Raw genomic sequence first — 23,728 nt, 5'->3', positions numbered from 1 at the left:
ACACATAAATATGACACTAAAGCAAAAAGTGGAAAGGAAAGATTTTACAGATTAATAGACTCATTGGCATATGGCACAAACCATAGTGAAATAAAGATTAAATTTTCGCGACGAAATGTCCAGACAGCAATTTATTTCGGCATGATGTGATTAAATAGTGAACAGATTGATAAGAATGCAGAGGTGGCCACTTTTCAGTAATATTGGAGTAGGAGAAAGCAATTATAGCAGAGCATTTATAATGATAAACTATTATAAGATTTATAGTGATTAAAATATTACGCAATATTTTTGGTCTGCAAACCACTAATTTTGTTCAGCCCCTGAAAATGTTGTTTAGGCAACAAGTGAATGAATTAGATTTCCTTAAGACATTTTTTAAAGTAACTTCCTATTAACCAATGACTTAAATTCAAAGCTTTGTTTCTTCTAATCTGAAAACAGATGAATTCTTAATTTGATTATGTTTTCCGTCCCTAGATGGCAGCACTTCCTGGACGCTGTAGCTAAGGATTTTTCAGCGCCTGCGATTTTCAGGGACTGCGAAGATGTGCTCCTCATGTTTCCCCAAAACGGAAAACATTTCATGGCGGCCCTGGATGCTACGTTCGAGGCAAATGCTCCCCCTTACCCCCTGTAGCTGCGCCCCTGCTTTTTATGTGCGGTACTGACTTTTCATTTAGTTACAACTGCAAAATAATGGTTGTATGCAAAACCACTGAGCATCTGGCAAAATAAAGCTGAAAGTCAAATGACCTTGTTTACTTTTACTCTGTAAGACTTATCAGTGAATGATTTTGACATATTGTAGAGCTCTGCTTAACTCATGCAACTGGATTAGAAACCACATACGATGACACGTTTTTCAGATAAATAGTGGTAACTTAACAATTTAATCCTTAAATAGCTACAAAATTGTTAGGTAACAGTAGGCATTGCGATCATTTAAGTATCTGCTTTGTGCTGTCACTCTCTTTTCATTCGACACAAGCAAGTTGTAAGGCATCTACATAGCTATATTATCTGAAATAATGAGTGAAATTCTTTTTAGGTTCATTTGGCTTTTATACTTTAATCTATGAGGTTTTGTTAATTAAAAAAAAAAGTACACCTTACGCAAAAGAAATTGGACAGTTCTATATCTCCCGTTAGGGTCGATTTACGAAATTTTAACTTGCGTTTTTCATGTTTCGAAAGCGCGGATTTAAGGATATATGTTAAGTTTCGATATAGATTTGTTCTAATATAGGTATACTGGCACAAAAAATAGGACGTTTTCTGAAATGACATACTTATTTTTTTCCATATTTCGATTCTAGGACTCAAATTATGCCATCGCAAGAGCAGTTTTTGAAAATTAGCTCTCAAAGTTTTTTCTTCAATGTTGAATGAATTTGGTGCATATCTCTTTTGTTATTAAACTTATTTGATTCCGTCTCTCACAGTTCGAAATTTAGGTTCAATCCAAATAAAATTCGCAGCTACTTTTTGATTTGCTTTTAAAATTTGTATATTTAGTAATTTCTATAAATTGATGAAAACGTTTGAATTACAACCTATGAAAGTTTTAACATCACCTTAAAGTAGATATAGCAAATTTATATATCGGCGCGTTTTGAATTTTGATATATTTGTTGTAAGGAGGGGCGCAGCTAGAGGGGATCAAGGGGGCAGATTCCAGTTGGCGTCAAACTGTTGTTAAGAATTGTTAGAATGATGTTTCCCACTCCTGGCAAGCAAAAGGGGGGCCCGAGTTCTTCAGTTGTCCTCGGGCACTGAAAACCCTAGCTACAGTTCTGGTTGTAAGCTCTAGTAATAATAACATCAGATGCTTTTTGTTAAAATTATTTCAAAGAATGAATGGAGCTCTTTTTTTTCCGTTTGTACACAGTGAAAGGGAAAGGAAAATGGGTTGCCATAAATTAAGAATATATCGGTATGTTATTCCAAGGAAATAGTCATTCAGTTAAGCGAAGTTACATTAAGATGAGTTTTAGGGTAAAATAGATAAAAACTGCCTTTTAAAAACATGAACGGGATTGATATTGTTCTTCCGTAGTCTCAGGATTTATATTAAAAAATATTGCTCCGTAAATTTCATGCAATTAACTCAGAGCTAAATAAGCTAAAAACTGCCAAAACATGCGCATACACATACACGCAAGGAAAAAGAAAGAAAGAAAAATATATTTAAATTTATTTGTAATTTTCTATGACTTCTTCTTTTTTTTTTAATTAATTTAAATGAATTTTTATTTGGACAAAGATCAAGAATATATAACCCTCCCTCCCCACCCAAAGAAAATTAAAACTGTCAGATATTATATTACGCCCAAAGGGGCGTTTTTTAAACGTTTTTTATGTTACCTTTATTTATTAAATATCATTTTATTCGCACTTAAACCACATAAAATTCAGTTCAACGGCAATATCACAAAATATTTAAAAGCAGCAATTTCCGATAGACGGTCTCACTCGCTGGAGATAAAAATGCTACTTTCCGTACAGTGTTGCCATTGCTCAGTTTGAAATGGTTGAGTCTGTTAATCAAAAATTCGTTTAAGTTTTACAAAATATAAAATAGATAATAAAACAAATTCGAAGTTCAGCAGTTCCAGGTGCCCATGTTCAAATTTATTACGTTATTCAAAATTTGATAGCTCTAGGTATCGTGGTTTTTTCACAGTGCGAGAAACATACATAAATTCATACAGGATCTTCACTAATTAATTTCTTTAAATATAAACAGGACGATAATATTTGGTGGCAACAATTTAAAAAGTGAAACGGACATTTATAGTGAAACAACTCAAAGTGCCGTTTCGAAACTAACAACCCTTCTGATTACCCCCCTTTATACCGTCCCTTTGGGGTTAAAAGGTTTTCAGATTAATGTATTTTTGAGGGTAATTTTAAAAACAGTATTCTAAATCTTGCACAATCAGCATCGGTTTATGAATTTATATCACTGCTACAAAACACACATGATAGAAATAAATTCATAAGCTAGCACATGTTCTTTTCCCACGCTTAATTGATTATGACGGAGAGGAAAATGGCAGCTTTTACAGGTCGTAAAGACTGAATAAGGAGATTGCCCAGCAGTTTCAGATTATATACAGTAAGTAATATTTTCTCATGGCAGTTAAAAGATGCATTAAAAATATACTTCATATTTAATGTACTTTAATTCATATTTATTAACATCAAATACAAAAAGGCACTACTGTTGACTTAAAGGTAAGATTTTGTTAATAATCCTATCAATGCTATTAATGTTTTAAAACCTAACTCCGTTTCTCATTTGATGAATTAGTGCTTTAAAAACTAAAATTAGACAACTCAGACTAGGATTAATTAAGAGAAAATTTCATCGATTTTGACGGCGTTACATCCGTGAAGCATCCTTCCTTTTCAAGAAGTGAAGCTAATTTTAAAAATTTGATTCAATATTCTGATGATTTGCAGAAAATTCACAAACTTCAGAAATGGCTTACTAAACGCACTGTTTTGGAATTTCGTCGCTAAACATTGCTGGGGGTCGCTCGTAGTATGAATTACACTCTAAAAATACTTGTGATTATAGCTCGTTAAACTGGTTCGAAAGGACACTTATAAACAGAGAGTATTTTTTAATGTGATTTAGTTCTAAATTTTAACAATTTTCTTTCCTTTTAACAATTTTCTAGTTCCGACTTTTCAAAATGAATATATTTTACTGGAATACTTTGTTAAATTTGAGAAGGAATAATAATATTATTTACGAAACCTAATTAATTGACAAAATTTATTTTTTCTCATTTTACCTTCTTGTTACACAAAATAAAATTAGTATTACTTAAGTGCATACTTTTCTTATAAAAGAATATGCGAAAGTTCGAATAAATTTCATATGATTTCCTTATTTTAAAAAGATATCTATTAACGGTCTTAGTTTTAATTCGGAAACTTTAATGAAAGATTACACGATAGCGAAATGTTATCAAACATTATTTTCCCGTCGGTCTCTTAAAAAGGTACCCATTTTTAATGAAAGCTACCCCTTAATTGTTTACCCTCATAATTATGAAATGTAACGCACTGTTTTGTCTCATAGCTTTAATTCAGGTTGAATGTTCATTATACCCAAATAAATGTGGTATCCTAGGTTTTAAAAAAACTCATTAATATAAATATTAATTTAAAAATTTTCGTGATGCAAAGAAAATGAACTCACAATACGTATTCAAAAATTGTGGATTAATGAAAATCAAACGATAATACATATTATGATAACTAATTTATTATTATTAATATTCTTTATTTGCATTTTAAGTTTGAAGACTTTCAAGAAATAAAATTTTGGAAATTCTTTAGATCTTATGTGTTACAAGAGAATATCTGGCGTCATAATTGCAAGATGTTGCAATGTAGATATAAATGTGCAAATAAAAGGTGCTTTTTTTTCTATAGCAACATCTCAGAATGTTTGAAAACACTGTTTGGCTATTTTATAAATATTGTATTTCAGTACTGAGTTTTGATTTTGTTAGCCTAAAAACAGCTAATGAGCCTAATAAACTGATGAGCGGTAGCCTAATAAATGATGACTGGTTGCCATAATACTCTTTTTAAATTGCAGTTTCGCTTGGTTTTTAATTTCAAATTGATTTACATTCTGGTGAAGACGACTTTTTCTTGCGGCAATGGGGCCCACCAGCGGCCAAGCGGTAAAGTCGCTGAACACTGGTAGTTCGGTCCGAGGTTCGAATCCCGCGAACAGGCTGGCTGCAGGGGCGTTTTCGTGGTTTTCCCCATGTGTAACGTGTATACGAGCCAGTTTCCCTTAGAAAGTCCTCCACGAAGGCATCCCATCCCTTAGGCAGATAGCCCTTGAGGTTTTGCCATAATCACACACACACACACCTGCGGCAATGGAATTCCTTTATGGTGGCATGTTTTCCCCTAACATGTCTCAATAATATGCAATCTTTGACATAATGTCGTGCATTGCCTTCAGCACTACAAAAACTATAACGACTATTACTTTGCAAAGTAAATGTTTTGAGCTACGACGAGAAGCTCTGGTGTCCAGTCATAATTTAACTGTAATCAAAATTGCATATAATTCTCATATCTTTAGAAAGTTCAAAGTTCAACAAATAAACTTTTCTGTTTTCTCTTTCCAGCAATCAAAAACAGAAATCCGTGATTTTTGTCAATAACAATCCTTTTTGATGCCTGAATATCGAACGCATCCCCGGCACTACCCATAGAAGTCTCTTTGGCCAGCATGCCGGCCCTTTCTTTGCCTATTACACCAATATGGGCCACCACCCAGTTCATTTTCACTTCATGTATTTTCTCAACTTTTACAAGGAGATCTTCTATATGGGAGACCAAAGTATTAACGTTATTAGTCAATGAGTGATGTGCATTATCCAGTCAATCACCGCCAGGAGATTATAAAGGTAAATGAGATTCTCAAAATACCTTGACCGCTAGTAGATTGACCGCCAGCACATGCTTCTGCACCGAAAGAAAGAGTGACCTCCAGGACATCCTTCTTGATCACCAGGAGATTATAAATGAGATTCTCAATTAGCTTGTGAAACACAGAAATGGTAGACGTCCACAGACACGTAAAAATGACTTCCGTTTACATATGGTATAGGAATGGGAGCGCTGGTATTTGAGATGATTATTAATCACCAACAGTAAGGCTAAAGCTGCCTCAGATCTCATTCCAATTCATAGCTTTTGCCATTCGGACTTTCAATGATCACACTCATCGTATTCTGTTTCATACCTTTTGCCAATCAGACTTTCAATGATCATACAGTGCAGAAATAAGATCGCTGTAAATATTTTTTTTTATTCTGCTTCATTGTTAGAAAGGATAAAATTCAAATCTGCAAATAATCTTATAAGTAATTTCTCTCGCCTTCTTGGCATGCCTTCATGGTGTAGTGGTCAGCAAACTCGGAAAGTATTCGAGGTATCCGTGGTTCGAGTCACGGCGAAGACATTGCTCCTTTTTCATCGCTCCTGCTTAAAAAAAATGTCTTTACGGTGGACTCGAACCACGGACCTCTCAGACACGCGCCGAGTATGCTGGCCACTACACCACGAAAGCATGCTGAGCAGGCAGGAGAAATACCTTATAACGTGAATGAATTCAGGTTGCCATGAGCGTAATTATTAATTAAATTTTTATAAGTAAAGATGAGAAAAGAATAAACTATTGTTTATAATGAGTTAAATTTCATTCATCTAGAACTGAGGAGATGGCTTCTGCAATAATGATGTACGTTTTACCCATGATGCTTGGCCAAACATATGATCTGGGAAAAGAAAAACCTGGTCTTCAGATATACCCCACATCTGTTGCAGAAAACTCTATTGTAAGTTGCTATATTTAAAATACATTATTTAAAATTTAAATTGCAGCTCTGTTTTTACTTTGATAAATTCATTGAAAGACTGTATTTACTAAGCAATAGCTCGCTCATTTAAAAACAATTTTGCAAGACATAAAATATTTTTAACCTTTGTGTTGGTATTTGAAAATGATTAAGAAATTGCACATCCTTTCATAAATGGTATGAATATTTTTTTTTTTTTTTTTTTTTTTTTAAATTCACTAAGTTCAGTTGCAGAATGTTGATAACGCTTGATAACACGTTCACAAATGGTTACTAGCACTCATTTTCTGAAATTGAGGAAACTTTAGTCTACAGCAAGTACAGTCAATCCCCGATGAACCGGGCCTTGTCTAAAAAGATTAAGTTTGTTTATTGTGAAAGAGTGGAAAACTGATACCATAAACCATCAGCATAAACCAAAATTTCATCAAGAAATATGAATTTTTTTCCTTAACGGCAGGCACTAGCCATTACAGGTGTTGGCCACTACTAAGGCCGGAAGCGGTGGTCGCTTTATTATGGAGACGCCTAACAGGTGCCTCCTATGAACGGACGGACAAATTACATCCATGTCTTCTCCGGGATTCGAGCCTTTGGTACGGCACTAAGAGTCACTAACCACTTTGCCATTTGGGAGGCCCACGAGAAATATAAATAGGAGAAAAAAGTGTATGGACGTTACAGACGTTAGAGGAAGAATTAAGAATCGGAGCAAAAATAACGGAACGCTAACTGTAACAACATTTTTTATTGATGTTACATTTCAGCAAATCTGTTAGAAAAGAAAAGAAAAAAAAAAGTTGTCACTACATTATTTTCTTATCAGTAGAATTTAAGAGATTCTGGTAGTGGAGTAATTTAGTGTAAACTAAACAACATTAGCGTTAAAAAGTATTAAATCTAATAAATAAATATACACAGATGGAGTTAAACATATCCCATAGCAGTGTTCAGGTAAAATATTCAGGACTGTTGCTAAAGCGTAAAGGGCGTTTTATTGGGCGTCTAGTCGACGAGATCGTTCGTCATTTGTTTTAGACTTTACTATAAAGTCTGTGTTTTGATTTGCGTCTTCAGCTGGGAGTCGGAAGTCTGGCTCCACTCTTTGATCGCTTGCGTTAAGCAACAATCAGGCTGGCTTCAGCTTATGGATCGAAATGCTTATTCCTTATTTTTGATTTATATTAGGAAGTATTTTTCGTTTCTTTTAATAAAATCAATCAAAAGCATGTATTAGCACCAATAAAAATATGATGACAGAATCTTAAGGAAAATGTAACAGCTAACAGCAATTTTTAATATCTTTCATTCATATAATTTCTGATACAGTTTTATTGGCGTATTATGTTAGACTTCTCTTCTTGATTCGCAAAAGGAGCGTCTTTTGTTTTCATTGCAAATATGGCAATAACAAACCATTCAAGCACACTATATTCCATCAGTTATCATTTACATCCATCATATGAATTGAAATTTACGTTATTATATAAGACTTTTTTCATGTAAAAATATCTGCAATATATAATAAAAAAACATGTTCTCATTACATGGATCATGTTTATGGAGATTCTTAATCTCTAGGATCGTATATTAATAGAAGAGTGGTGTAAACTTTCTTTCGCAAAGTCTTAAAAAACAAATATGCATTTTGGATAGAAGTACACAAAACTAATTTCCTACATAATTTAAATTATTGTAACAAATATCATATTTTAAAATAGTAGATATTCGAGAGATTGCATATAATAGAAAACTTTTCCATTATTATATTTGCTTTTAAGAAAGCTAAATTTGCTATAAAAACCATTTCTCATACTAAATCTATAGGGTCTGGCTTGCTATGGAAGCATAACCCTAATTTCAAACCCTATAGACGTTTAACGAATTATCGCTGCGTCTGAAATTAATTGCAAAGTATTGAAAAGGTTAAAACAACTACTATTTTTCCCCATAAGGGCTATTAATTTCGTTTTGGCATTTTGCTTCGTCCATTATAATACCTTTTCAAATTGTTGCTACCAAATATTACAGCCCTGCATAATATTTAACGAAATTAAGTAATGAAGAATCTGCATAAATGTATGTATCTTTCTCGCATTGCGAAGAAACAGCGGTACCTAGAGACATCAAATTTTGAATAACATAGTCCTCCATTCGAATATGGGCGTCTTCAAACCCAAATTTGGAATTTCTTTCATTATCTATTTCATATTTTGTAAAACTTTAATAAACTTTTGAGTAACAAACGGAACGGTTTCAAAGCGAGCAATGGCGACACTGTAAGAGAGAGAAAAAAAAAAAAAAAAAAAAAAAAAAAAAAAAAAGCATTTTTTTCTCCAGCGCGCGAGATTGCGTATCGAAAATTCTAAAGATATGTTCTTTTTAAATATTTTGTGATATTGCTATTGAAATGAATTTTATGGTTTAAGTGCAGAGAACATGATATTTAATAAATAAAGGTAACACATAAAATGTTAACAAAACGCCCCTTTTGGGCGTAATATAAAATCCTAATTTTATATACTAACAGTATCAGCTACCACTAGTACTAACAATATCAGCTACCACTAGTACTAACAATATCAGCTACCACTTGTAGCGGTGCAACTAAAACAACAGTCAAATTCAAATTTAAAACGAAGACCAGCAGCCAAAGACTTCAGTTGAATTTAAATCTAAGCTGGTTCACTAAATTTAAACCTAACTATGTAACTGATATTCGAATAATCAGTTTGATAGGTAACTGGTTATGAAGAAATAAATGAGCCTAAATAGATTGTAATATCAATGAACATTTTTAATGACAGAGATTAACTTAAACATAGTTGCATACAGCAGAGAAAAAGGGCGAAGAAGTAAGAATGATATACATATAACATACATACGTAATAAACAGTTACGTCATCATTCATCATCGCGAGGATAAACGCGAACGGCGCATGCATCAGGAGAAGCTCTCTTAAGCTAAACGTCGTATTATAATTTATGATACAACAGGTTAATTATCAAATATCAGCAGCGAACGGCAAATTTATCAGAGACGGCAAAACTAAAGTAACGTGGCCTCGAAAGGCTGAAACACGCTCTGTCTTATAATCTAAAAACCTCATTTTAAATTCTCTCTGAACTGATTTGCCTCCTGGTGAGGAAACGGAAAGGAGAAGTTTTAATAAAGGCTGCAATTATAAATAACTGGTTAGTTTCAGATAATAACGTTACAAACCAAAATGGCTGAAAATGATTATGTGCTGTCAGTTTTTGCGAAAATATGTACTATTAAATATTTTATCAGATTGCAAAAATCTGATAATCAATTTTCATGCTATTTTTGCTGAGGACTCAAAAGCCTTGTCTCCTCTAATAATGAAACTTTACGACAAGGAAAATATAGCAAATATTTTCTGAAATTTCATTCATGCGACGTGAGTTTAGAATTTTTTCTCAGAAGATGACTTCTTCTTTCAGAAAATTGAGCATTATTTCACCGACTCTCAATATAAGATGGTAGAAAACGCAGGAGAAATAAAAGATTTTCTGGATATCAGCGGAAAACTTTCTCTAAAAATTAAAGGCGGAATAGTAGACATCGGCGGGGAAGGAAATTATCTCAAAGATAGTTCTTCGAAGAGCAATGGAATCGAAATATTAGTTAAAGTGCATTTTGAAACGGTAAGTGAACCTTTGAATTAACCACGAATATTTGCCTGCTTTGAAATAGCTTCAGACTTCGTTATGAAGATGCTACCCATATTTTATGCATTGTAAATAATAATAATAATAGTAATAATAATAATAATAATAATAATAATAATAATAATAATAGTGATGATGTTGATGATGGTGATCAGGAGGAGGCTGATGATAATAACTATAACAAGAATAGCAATAAAAACAAAAATAATAACAACAGCAAGAAAAATAGTAATAATGCAACAACAATAACATTTACAATATTAATAATACAGATTGGACGTTTATTATATCGAGAGCAAATGTATTAACAACTGATAACAATACGATCTTCTGTTAGGTCACCTTGAAAGCGGAATGTAAATTCTCTCAATATAACTTTTTTTCCCCAAAATGTTTTAAGCGAATTTTAATTTCAAGAAAACTTATTATTATTTTTTTTTTTTTTGTAAAAAAACGGGGTTTAAATTCAGTCAGAGCCCTTTATAGCCGAACTAAAATATTTTATAAAAATTTAAGTGAAATTATACTTCCAGGTGGAGACTCAAAAATATTATTTTGGAAAAATATCAGTTTATTATTTAATTATTTATCATGAATTTAATTTACTTTTTTACATTTCTATTTATCTTTTTATGTTTTATTTAGTTAAAATTATTATTTATTCAAAATTTTATTTTTGTTCACATTTTCCGAGGGCCTTCTTTAGGGCTCTGATACAATTAATTTAGAAATTAAGACCTGAATATCACAAAATCAAATCACACACCTTTTTCTTATTTCATGTCTAAATGGTTTTAAGCATAAAGTTGCACAAAATTTCTTTAGCAACTCTATTTCAAAAGGGACGTTTTGGTGGAATTTTTAAACACTGAATTAATACCTTTTTGAGAAATATTTCTCAGATTTTCCTCGAATTGTATTTCGGAATATAACATTTTGAAATTTAACTAATTTAGAAATTTATTTTTTATATATATTCAGGATATTTTCAGAGCTTACAAATTCCTCATAAAAATGCTCTGATTTAATATCTAATCCTAATCCTAATCTATAATTAGTACAGAATATTATTGATTATTTCTAACATAGATAAAAGAATTTTCTTCAATATATAAAGTCTTCATACAAATATTTTGAATGTACTTTTTCAATTTATAAAAAATTACTAGAATTACTTGAAATTTCATTTTTGTAGAAGACACTTATCTAATTTTACGTTGCACAAATATCACAAAATTTGCATTAAGTTGATATCGGCCTATTTAGATTTGTATGATTGAGAAAAGATTAAAGAAATAGGTTACATAGTGTAAAGAGAAAAACAGGAACTAAGAATCCAGAAGAGACTTTTTCCCCTGTAATTGTTCTATTTCACACCAACAGATAAAAAAGTTCATGAACAAATTTTAATGTTGTAGTGAAACTTTTATCTATTTGATTACTGCTTTATTTGAATGAATACATTTCCGTTATTTAGTCAGAGAAATATAAAGAGATAAAAAGAATCTGAATTGCATATATGTACAGAGATAGATATGTATTTTAAACATTTATATAACTCTTGCTAGGTTTCACATTAGTTTTTGATATTTAGAAACTCAATGAGGTCAGAAAAATATAAGCTTTAAGAAAGAACTTGATATTTTTTTAGATAAATAGTTTCATTCATTTTTTAACAATTTTACATTTTATCATAAATATAAAATATTTTCATAGTAAATATTTAAAATACACATTATTTTGAATCAAAGATTCTTTTTTTTTTCGCATAGAAAGGTCACTAGAAATAGAGTGAGTCTTAGATTTGAGAGTATTTAGAGTCACAGATATTTCCGAAATACTAATTATTTTGATGCAATTAATTTTTTCATATTGCTAATTTAATTATTGCTATTAATAAATCGAAGCTAATTATTAAAAAAATTGCAACATATATTTTATACTGTTCAATTTCATTCATTCATTTGATGCTCTTAGAAATAGAAACTTTTCTCTTATTGTGGATCTAAAGATGTGAGAGTCAATAAGCAATACAATTAGAATCGTATGCAGTAAAAGTTTGACTATTAAATCTCCTATTAAGTTAAAATGCTCAATAAATCAAACTGAATTCGTAATTAGTGTTATTTTTCTTCAATAGATGAACATTCAGTTACATAAACTTCTTATTTCTTTTATCTTCAATTATCAAAGTTCGAATCTTTCTTTTTCTGTTCATATATTTTTTAAATTTAATTAAAGTTAAATCATAGTTAAAAAATGTCAATGCGTTATTAATGCTGAAACTATAAACTAATGTACTATTCTACAGAACTATATATCTTGCCACTTTTATTTTAAACTGTATTTGCAATGCAGGTTACGCAGACTATACCTACTTCATTGAAGCCAAATGCCGGGTGGAGTTTAATGAACAAGAAATATTTAGGCACGCATTATTGCCGAAGCATCACTTATGGCGGGGATTTGGTGGCCTCGATACGCATCAGTAGTTCAAACAGTTACGACTTAGAGCGGATTAAAGGAGCTATTAATGGAGGAGTGAAAACTAAAGGAGGATCTTTTACATTAGATGTGAAAGGTTATTGCACACTTATATATATTTACATCTACATAATAATGTTCTTTAGAGAATAATAATATTTAACCCCTTTAGGCAAATAGTGATTGTGCCATTTCCTGTGTTTCGCTGAAAATCCGAAAAAGAAAAGTTTTCAAGGTTATCGATAGATGGCAGCACCACACAAAGAATTATCTTTTTAGATGGTGCTGAACGTATGTGCATTTAATGTATAAATAAAAAATGTATATAATTGCATCTTCGACGAATTAACCATTAATATTCCAAATAATTCAAAAAAATATTCGGAAAATTAAAAAATGTAAAATTTACAGGATTATTAAAAATAACAATCTTTTCTTGTCAAACAGATTTCAGTTTAATATCCAAGTAATTTAAGCATTTATGATATCTCTACATATCATAAAAGAAAGAGTCTGTCTGTGTGTGTGTTTTTCGTTCGCGCTGTGCGTAAGCTAATAGACCCACGGCTACGAAATTTGGTACATAGGTGGATCTAGACAAGAGCCAGTGCACCTCGAAGCGATTTTTTCGAAATTCGAATTCGATTTTTTTTTTATTTTATGTTTTGTGACGAAATCGCGTCATTTTGAGACATAATGGGCTATAGGAAAGCGAGATCTTACATGAAGCTTCCGAGTACACTTCTCACATCTCACATCTTTAAAAATGTGATTTTGGCAACAATTTTCCTGTCTTATTGTTGTTGATAAATTTTGGATGAAATCGCATCATTTTGAATAGTTTCATTCTTTTAGAAATATGGGTTTGGCAACAATTTATCATCGTATTTCTTATGTCACTGTTTTTAAGAGATTGCATATTTCATTGTCATTTATATATATATATAATCCATTTTTATTGATTTTTTTTTGGAAAAGTTGTTCTTGAGAGTAAAATTCTGCGCGAAATTTTATGTTTTTTGAGTTGCTTTCATGTTATTTTTTGCTTATTTCACTGTTTGTAAGATATTGAAAAGTTTTGCATAATTTTTTTCTTCAACGGAAAGTTGGTTAATTTTTTTATTAGGATAATTAATATTTGTATTAAGGGATATAGCTTATTTCAGTGTGAAAATATAAGATAAAATATCATTAATTATACTTTGCTTTTCAGAATTTTTTGTATTCTTTTATGTTATTTATTGTTCATTTCACTGTTTTTAAGATATTGAAAAGTTTTGAGTGATTTTTTTTAGGAAACAAAGTTCTTAACCTCCTTTATACCATTTGAGTTCTTAAGATTTTGCAAAGGGAAGTTGGTTAATTTATTTATTAGGATAATTAATATTTGTATTAAGAAATATTGTTTATTTCATTGTAATTTTGTTATACGTAATAACTTTCTTTTTATGAAGTTGTTCTGCAGAGTAAAATTCTGCGCAGTTTTTAAATTTATCTGAGAATTTATTTCACTGAATAAGTTTCCATACGATTTGCAACAAATATCTCTATCAAGTCGTAATGATTCTGCTAATTTAAAACTATTTGCACCGAAACCTTTTTATTCTAACTGAAGTAACAGGCTCCAGCAGCAGACCAAATAAATAAACACCATTAATAATTTCTTCCTGGAGCAGTATTTTATAGAGGAATGAATTGACTAGATGAGTGCAGTATTTTACAGAGGAATGAGTTCACTAGATGAGTATTTTTCACAGTATTTTCGACTACAACATGAATATTTTCCATTAAACTATCTCTCCTAAAATCAATAATTATTGAAGATTCTGACATAATAAATGTCCTGCTTAACTGTCCGAAATAGGTTATAACGATCTAACTTGACCGAGGCAACAGCTCATCATTTCTGTATTTAATTTCTCTCTTTGTTCTATTATTTCGTGATTTAACACTATCTTAGATTCTTGTTTTAATATTCTTTTGTCATTACATTGTTCTACTAACGAACAAAAAGTTTCGTTTGTAAAGCATACCTTTTTTTTTTTTTTTTTTCTTTTTTAAATTTCTGGTAGCCAATAGCGTACTGGAAATCGTGGGCCCTCATGCGAAATATTTTGTGGTCCCTCGCTCCGACCATTTTATTATGTTTTAAGGGCATAAAGTCTGGGAACGTATTGTGCCATTGAACATGAAAGTTGGCTGTCATCAAACTGTGAAAGTTGGCGGAGATTTCGCCAGAGTAGCGCCAGTCATTCATGCGAAATTCTAAGCCGCACTTCTGTTTGTAACTCTTCCTATAAAATATCGTCAGTCTCTGTACTCAATCCACAAGCTAGCTACTCTTGCGAAAGAATTCGACTTGCTTTACCTTTGCGCTTCGTAAAAAGGTTTTCGTCGGTTTCCATTATTTTGTTAGGACCCACGATTTTACTGAAACCTTTGTTTAGAATGCTTTGGGTAAAATCTTCCTGCAGGTGATAATTCCAATCCATTACTGTTTTGTCAGCCATATCCCTCTATTCCCCCCTTTCAGCAGATGTTAATTCTTTTGACCTGCTGTAAATGAGCTAGATTTCGGTTTCAAATAAGATTCCATAGTTCTCAAACTCATTTTTGCTTCCAGAATGCAAGCTAAAAATTGTGCAGTAGAAGTTAATTTATAGCCTTGTTCATAAAAACAAAAGGTAGCTTATCAAGAATCAATAGGGGGGACATCAAGCGAAAGTGTAGATGTTATGAGTATGTTATGCTGGTATGTTTATCCATAATTAGCTCTAAATCGCGCTGCTTGGCGACAGTTTCAACGGACGACGACGGGGTAATAAGTAAGTACCAAAATGTGAAAGTCGAAAAGGAATTCTAGGATCTTTCGAAGCAGCTTCTTGAAAAAAAACGATGGAAAAAATTATCATCAGCTCCTATTTTCTTTTTAGCTTAAATTTTAAACATATAACTGTACTCAGCAAATCATTTAAGGAGCCTATAGGTAATTGGAGACTTCTGCGATGCATATTTTGCTCACCCTCGTTTGCGCCATTGATTTAAGCAAACATTGTTTTCGATCCATCACTATAGAGTCTGAAATTAAAAAAGGAAACATATTTTACACTTTTTCATGCTTTAAAAATCGGATATTCATAAAATGTCATACTTTTCCTTTCTCTTTCTATCTCTTTTTTTCCCTGTTCTTCTTTTGCTTATCTAAGAAGCATTTTTAAGGGTTTTTTTTTTTTTATTTTTTTTTATTTTATCAGGCAATCCGCTCTAACATCACCAAACATACCACCCATGATACAATACTTGCAAGCACTTGACAATCCTAGAAAGCGCACGAAATGTTTCTATAAAGAGCAGATTTTTATTCAGTTATTTATTTCTTTTCTTTTTCTTGTAATTGTTCTTTTTCTGTTTGGGTTTTTGGGGAAGAGGGTTTAAGGAAGCATAGGGATTCATGTTAACTTTGGTCCCAAGAATGGCGTCCACCTGTAAACAGTAGAACGTATGTTGTGATCAGCAAAATTGCAGAATAAGTGACAACGTGGCATAGTTCCTAATCACTTTGCTTTCATACTTATTACAGTTCATATGAAGGCAGAGACAAGTTCCAGTGAATGACAGTCTAATTGATAACATTCTGAATACATCTGTCAACAATATGCGCAAGAACAAAACGAAACAAAAATAATTTTTTTCGTTAAGATGCGCTAATAGTTTGTTGTTCGTGATGCTTTGGCAGGTACCGAATAACAAGTATGGTCTGGATTTTTGTTTAATTGATTATGCCAAAGCACACGAAGGCTGTCTGCCGAAGGAAAGGCATAGTCTCTCTGAGGACTTTCAAAGTGAAAGTGGAACAGCCACTATGTATGCTTTTAAATGTAATTTATAGCAATTTTTTAAGCATTTTAATTAATTCATAAACGATAAAATAATTTCACGAAAGGACATACTTTAGGATTTATCCCAGCAGAGTGAACATAGTCTTGCATTAAATATTACAATATTTATAAATCTTTTTGCCTGTTTTTTTGTGAATAAAAGCTTGACCAGATTCTTAAGGCTAAAGTTCATTGACGGGAAAAAAGCCTGACTATTAACAGGAGAATAAAGTCAAAAATTATTAAGTTTATGGTAAAAGTTATAGAGTTATTTCATTGAGATCAAATATTTTACTGCCGATTCTGTGGTTGTGCCCATATCCAAGTGCAGATGTTATGAGTAGTTTGTCTTAGTGACATGTTTGTGAATAATCATGGAAGCAAAGAATGGGTCTAATGCGTCTGTCATTGGCGAACAAAAATTAAGTTATTAATAAATAATTGTAAAATTATTTCAATATCTAAAAAATGCAACGTCAACTGATCTAACTTTATTTTTAATACAACAGGCAAACTAGAAAAATTGAAAAATGACGCCCAAGACAGTAGTTCGATGGAAATAAATTATTACGCTTCCGTTCCAATTCATGGAGTATCTTACGATATCGATGGTTTAATGAAACTCATCGATGATTTCCCTAATCAAGTAAAGAAAGTGAATGGTGGCTTAGGCAATCCACTGAGGATGGAACTCTATCCATTAAGTTCGTTGCAAGAAGATCTTCCAGTGTATTATGAGAACAGGTACGAAACAGTTACTTTATTTTCAAATTTTTGCCTTTATTATCAATATAATATTACATTTAAAAAGAAATAGAGGAAAATAATTGTTTGGGAGGACGCATACTTCCCTAATTCAGGACAATATTTTATCACAATTCCAGGACAAAAAATGTTTCACAATTGGACTACAACATTATGGAAATTACCTTTTACAGGAAATCATGGGAGGAAAATGTTCGGTGACATTAAAAACTCATACTATTTTATCAACTGAGGAAATTGAAATTTTACAGATTTGTTTTGTACAATGATTCAGTGAATTAAGAAATAAATAAAATTTGTTCAGTTAGATTATTAATTGAATGCTATTAATAATATTATTAATTTTTTCAAAAGCCCATTCATTAATAATCAACTTCTAACCAGTAACTGCAAAACTAATTCTAGCAGCAAAGGATATGCATAAAAATGTTTTAATGTACACAATTTTAATAAACGTGCTGAGAAGTAAAAAATAATTTCTTAGCTATCATAATATTCTCAGTAATTTGTGATAAAAATATCTGATGTGTACACAACATGACTTCCTTGTACGGAATATTAAATTATACGCATTTTTCTTACATTTCATTTACATTTATTGGATTGAATTAAATCTACTTCGCCGACAGCGCATAGACCACAATAGAATAAATGCATTCTTTAAAATTCACTCTATTTGTTTGCCATAGCAACACTCTGGAGCTAGGTTCACTTAACAGTATTATATTTCGTTCATATTATAACTCAGAATGCACAAAATTGATATCATTTAAAGAATTATCTAATCGTTGCCACATGTTCTATTCAAATACTCTAATAAAGCTAGAATGATGTATAAAAGAAATTAAGAAAACAAAACAAAAAAGAAACAGTTTTTCACAGACGATTTAGTATTTCTCATTCAATTAATTCAGTTCTCACTTCGCGACAAGGCAAAAATACGTAAAAACTCAAAATATCTGTATTAAAAATTACGAAGTAAATCTTAAACTCTTATTTCCTAGAAAAATTTCAACAAAGGATTAAACATGATTCAATTGGCAATAATAAATGAATGCTTTATCTTTGTTTTTGCAAAGCTAAGTTTCTCTAGATTGGCAACAAATCCACTAGTCTCCTGTTTCAAATGTAAACATCAATGGCCGCCATCAAATTAGGCTTAGCCGCACTTAAACAAATTTAAAATTGTTGATAATTCTAAAAATATTGCATACAGATTTACTAAAGGCATAAAACCCTTAACCGGAAGTTAAAAACAACATAATTCAATCATTTTTAAAGCAAAAAATGTACAATTTACAAACATATAAGAGTAAAGAAACTGAGATCACTGAGCCGGGTAACAGAGTGGATATATTTATAAATATATTTATATACGTTTGGCACGGCTGATTGCAAACAAAATATGAGGTGCACATCTGCATGTTATAGTAGTCTTATATACAAAATTTCAACGTTCTGAGGCTACTCGTTTTTGAGTTATGCGAGATACGTACGTACGTACATGCGTTCGTACAGACGCCACGAAAAATTCTCTTCAGAATTCAGTAATTTTTTTGGAGAAAAAGATTCTTTTATTCTGTTCTTACGTACAGATATCACGCAAAAACATCGTTAAATTGCATTCGATAGCGGTCAAAATGGATATTTTCGTTGAAATATGCTGCCTGAAACTTTTCGCGATTACAATACTTCCTTTTTACTTCGTACAAGGAAGTAAAAAGGAATCACAATATTGCTAATAATAGTGAATTCTAAATCAAAGCTTTAAGAGAGAAATTTAATTCAAATCAATGCAATTGTATTTACATGTTTTATAATTTCCACATAATTATTTCCATTGCTCCTCGAAATTCTGTAGATATTCTTATTCATTTTGTTTGTAGGACACCCATGATTCTATTTTTAGTTACATATCATCAAGAATATCATGAAAACTAAAAAATACGGTTTTAAACACGTAATTTAAAAAGATTTTTTATATATTTTATTTTTTACTTTTTATTCAGTAGAATGTAGAAATATAACAACGAAAGGAAATTACCGACTCTGAACGTATGGTGTCAACGTTATATTAGTGACGCCATCTTCTGTTTAAAAGTGAATTTACATTTTGACAATGCAGTAAATTTACAATCAAATGATTTAAATTTTTATTCCAATTAAACATCCTATCTTTCCACTAGTTAAAATGAAAAAACAAATTAGTGGAGAATTAAATATTGTGATCTAAAAATCTATCAGTAAATGCACAACAATTAAAGAACTCCAATAATTTTTAAAAAATCGCCCAAATTCAATAAATAATTTAAGAAATTTACAATAATCTTCATTTGGTTTGGTCTATCCGATTACGTAAAGATCGAAATTTTTGACGAATTTTAATAATAAAAAATATTCAGTCCTGTATATTAGATATGCTTTATATTCTTTTTACGTGTTTAATAGGTAATCTGGAAATTTTTGTACTAATTATTATGTGACACTAATTTTGAAGTATTATAAAGAATGCCAGATAATTGAATTAAAAAATTGACTGTAGGACTAAATAATTTTGCTGATCATAAGATTTTTCTTAATAGATATTTTAATAACGTACCGCATTTCGGAAGTTAATAATAAAGGGCAATACAACTTCTTTAAGGTAACATCTAATGGTGTAGAAAAAAATTCGAATAATAGAAGATTTGAATTAATGGCAGTTTTTAGCAAATTACGCCCGAAAATATAGTCTACAAATGTCCTGTGTAAATATAGTTAATGAAGCAACAGAGAAATTACGTTGTTACGGATTTTGTAGTAGTAATTAAATTTGTTTAATTTTCTCTGCAATGCAGCGCGTGACGGAATTTAAGAGAAAGCTACGTCGGAAAAGTAAAAATACAAGAGCACGTGCATTTAACATTTACAAATAAAAGTTTACCTCCGTTATTGATATTTAATTTGAATAAATGCAAATGCTACAATGTTAACTGTGACCGTAATTCCACGCGTTTTGCTTTCCAGAAATTGCTAGAACTCTTTCGTGCGGCCGATTTAAAAAGCTACAAAAGTTAAAGAGAGAACATCTCAGCTCAGTTGTTCTAGTGAGTTTTTGTTTAATTAGGTGCTGTAATTTTGAGAACCGATTAGCTTTCTCTGCGCTTTGGATTGCGTTCAATTTAACGTTTTAGTATTTTTAAATATAACTACTGTTTATATTGCTTGATATTGAGATATCATACGAATATCTTTGAGCAATAATCCAGGGTTTTGTTATACTTCTTAGGATTAGGATAAATTTTATTAATTTTTATCGGACTTGTGTATTTAATCTATTATGAACCCGTGCGCACATAACAATATTAATAATGAAAGTTGTTTAGATACATAGATAAAGAATAAAGCAAAATTAAAGTTAAGAAACTCCATCCTTTAATGCATATTTATCCCCAAAATGCTGCTGAGAATTAGACAAAGAATATTTTCTGAAAAGTGTAAAAAATATCGTAAAGTATTTTCTTTGCATTTCGTTATTTGTTTGTAATTTGTAAATGTCATGTAAAATTGTTTGAAGAAACATTGTATAAAAACAATAAACATATGATCTTTTGATTTAGAGAATATATATTTAATTTTAAAAACCTGAAATAAAATATGAAATGTTTATTTCATTTCAAATACAAATAGGACTACAATTTCTTGAATAATTCATAATTTTTTTTTAAATTACTTTTGAGATGTTCTTTAAGTTTAGATGCTTCAAATTACGTTTATTTCACAAAAGTGAAAGTACATTTTCACTTAAGTGTTATTAAATAAATCAGATAATTAAGACTTAAAATTACTTTGCATTTATAATTTTACAAATTATGTTTGTGGCATGAGCATCATTATTGGGGACAATACCTGACGTCCATTTTTGGAGAACAAATGTGATGAAAATAGTAAACGGTCATTCGAAAAAGTTATTCAAATTCAAGATATTCTTACACAAAAAAACCGGCAAACATATATGTTTCGAATCATGAATCAAAGTCTGCATATAGTTGCCATGGAGTTGAAGTAAATATATAGTAAATATTTAGCCGCCTTGAACTAAAAGGAATGAGCTTTGTAGGCAAACTTTATTAACTTTCTAAAAACATAAATTGTTCTAAAAAAATGAAATACTGTTTAACAGAAAAATGCACTGCAATGCAGTGCGGTTAAGAAAACTATTCCACGCCAAAAAAGAATAAAGGTAAATTAAAATATATAATATTGTTGCCATTCACACAAATTCAAAACTAAAACAAAACATATTGCCAGTAACAAAAGTATAGTTTTAAGCCTCGAGGGCTATCTGCCTAAGGGGAGGGATGCCTTCGCGGAGGACTTTCTAAGGGAAACTGGCTCGTATACACGTTACACATGGGGAAAACCACGAAAGCTCCCATGCAGCCAGCCCGTTCGCAGGATTCGAACCTCGGACCGAACTACCAGTGTTCAGCGACTTTACCGCTCGGCCGCTGGTGGGCCTATCGTGTTATTGATAATATAGAATTAAATACTGAGAAAATAAATAAGGCAAAAAAAAAAAGAAAAAATGCAAATGTTAAATACATATCCAAACACTATTGTTTTTTTTTTTTTTTTTCAAATAAACAAATTTAAGGACTTTAAACTTTCATAATATCAGCCAATAAAATTTTATTTGCCCTTTTCGTTAGCTCTTTGTATTTTTAATTTTCGTATTTCTAGAAAAGACCGAAAATAATTAAGAAGAAGGGCTAACTAGTTAATAAAATGAGAAATGTTGACTAGCTAATAAAATGAGAATATCTTGTAATTTTAAAAACACGCTGATAAACAGAATATGCATATATTTTCAAAAGAATAAACTTCAGAATAAAAATAACTGATAAAAAATCACACCCATATTTTAATATACAGTAAGACCCCGCTTAACGCTGTTTCGTTTAGCGCTGTTTCGGTTTAGCTCTCTTTTATTTCAACCCGGGGATTCCACGAAATAGCTCGCAGCATACGGGGATTCCCCGAAATATTATGCAGCGATAGGTTTCAAATACATATCCGAAAGAGTGTACTTGTATTTCTTGTTTGGTGCGGTATTGTACAGACATATTTTGAAGGGGTAAATGTGGAAGATGTCGAAGAAATAATTCAAGAAGCAGCGGCTAGTCTTTCTAATGATGAGCTCAAGGAATTAACCGAACAAGAAGAAAACAGAAATGTTGACAGCAGTGATTTAGAAGAAGAGCAAAAAGAACTTTCGATGGCGTTTGTAAAAAGGAGTTTGTCTACGATAACTGAAATAATGGATCAATTCATTGAAAATGATCCGAATTTTGACAGGAGCTCAAAAGTAAGGCGTGGTGTTAGAGATGCTTTATCCGTTTATGAAGAACTTTTAAGAGAACAACGCAAAAGAAAAAGGCAAACAACATTAGATGCTTTTGTCAAAAAAAGGCAGAACACTGAAAACGCGGAAGGCTAACTAAATATGACTGAGAATTTTATTTTTTTTTTTTTTAAGAATATTCGTTTTGTTATTTATATTTTGTTTTTATTTTTGCAAGAAATAATAATGTGGTATTAATTTGGGCTTTAAAAAATAAATGTTTGGTTTTATTTTTATTAAAAAAACATACTTTTTAAATTTAATACCTAACCAATTTCCTAGCCATCTTCCCCCAACCCCAATATTTACATGTAAAGATAGCCTTGTTTAGTGCTGTTTCGCATTACGCTCTACTTTGATGGAACGTATCCCCCGCGTTAAGCGGGGTCTTACTGTAATTTACTTTCTGTATGATAGAGCTTTGGCAGACGAATTAGAGGATTTAGAAGAACAGTTTGATGATCTGAGAGAAACTAAGCAAAATTTGGGAGTCTGGATGTCGGATTTGCCACCAGTAATTCCTACTAATATACAAAAAAAGGTAAGATAAACATTTCAATTTGATATCTAGTTATTCATAAATTATGCCTTCATGTGGGAAGTTAAATCTACTATAAATAGACAAAAACGAAAAAAAAGTTTATAATAAATGCTTAACTTATTTGATATGATATCTTCAGATTCATTAATTTATAATCAAGTTTTGAGTGAATTTTTCTAATTTGAGTACAGTTTTTTTTATTAAAATAACTGTTTATATTATGTTATATACAGTAACAATATTTTTTGTATTCGTTGAGAACTCTCCAGTTACAATAATAGCTTTAAAAATAATCACCTATCCATGCATTCGAAGGTAGCTGTTTAAACTTCACACAGACGTAGATAACAGCAAAAAAATAATTTACTTTTAATTACTTAAATATTACACAGACATAAATAATAACAAAAATTATTAATATCAGAATAAAAATAATTTATGACAGTGTTTTCTGGGTTACAGCCGAGAACATCGCGGACGAAAACAACGCAAGGCGAAAACGTCGTGCTGCAAAACATCGTGGGAGAAAACATCGCAGTTCTAAAACATCGTGGTACAAAATATCGTCGTCCAAAATAAA

The 23,728-nt window shown here is 31.1% G+C and overlaps 1 protein-coding gene across 2 annotated transcripts in view; it reads left to right on the top strand.

Moving 5' to 3' along the window:
* Window positions 1-2,974: 2,974 nt before the first annotated feature.
* The window catches only part of LOC118187893 (cytolytic toxin-alpha-like), a 39,665-nt gene continuing 18,911 nt past the window's right edge, over window positions 2,975-23,728 (top strand). Inside the window, exons 1-6 of one of the 2 annotated variants that reach the window (XM_035358184.2) lie at window positions 2,975-3,121; window positions 6,257-6,383; window positions 9,870-10,073; window positions 12,456-12,678; window positions 16,969-17,203; window positions 23,025-23,148. In XM_035358184.2, coding sequence (XP_035214075.1) covers window positions 6,267-6,383; window positions 9,870-10,073; window positions 12,456-12,678; window positions 16,969-17,203; window positions 23,025-23,148 — 903 coding nt within the window. In that variant the 5' untranslated portion in view covers window positions 2,975-3,121; window positions 6,257-6,266. Of the gene's footprint in view, window positions 3,241-6,256; window positions 6,384-9,869; window positions 10,074-12,455; window positions 12,679-16,968; window positions 17,204-23,024; window positions 23,149-23,728 lie in introns of both variants that reach the window. The other variant, XM_035358185.2, reaches the window with a different exon arrangement.

The sequence above is a fragment of the Stegodyphus dumicola genome, chromosome 10, assembly GCF_044657685.1.
Source record: "Stegodyphus dumicola isolate Sdum_Otavi_A_Nest chromosome 10, ASM4465768v1".
NCBI classification, from domain to species: domain Eukaryota; kingdom Metazoa; phylum Arthropoda; class Arachnida; order Araneae; family Eresidae; genus Stegodyphus; species Stegodyphus dumicola.
Note: the sequence above shows the minus strand (reverse complement) of the source record. Positions and strands in the feature narration are given on the sequence as shown.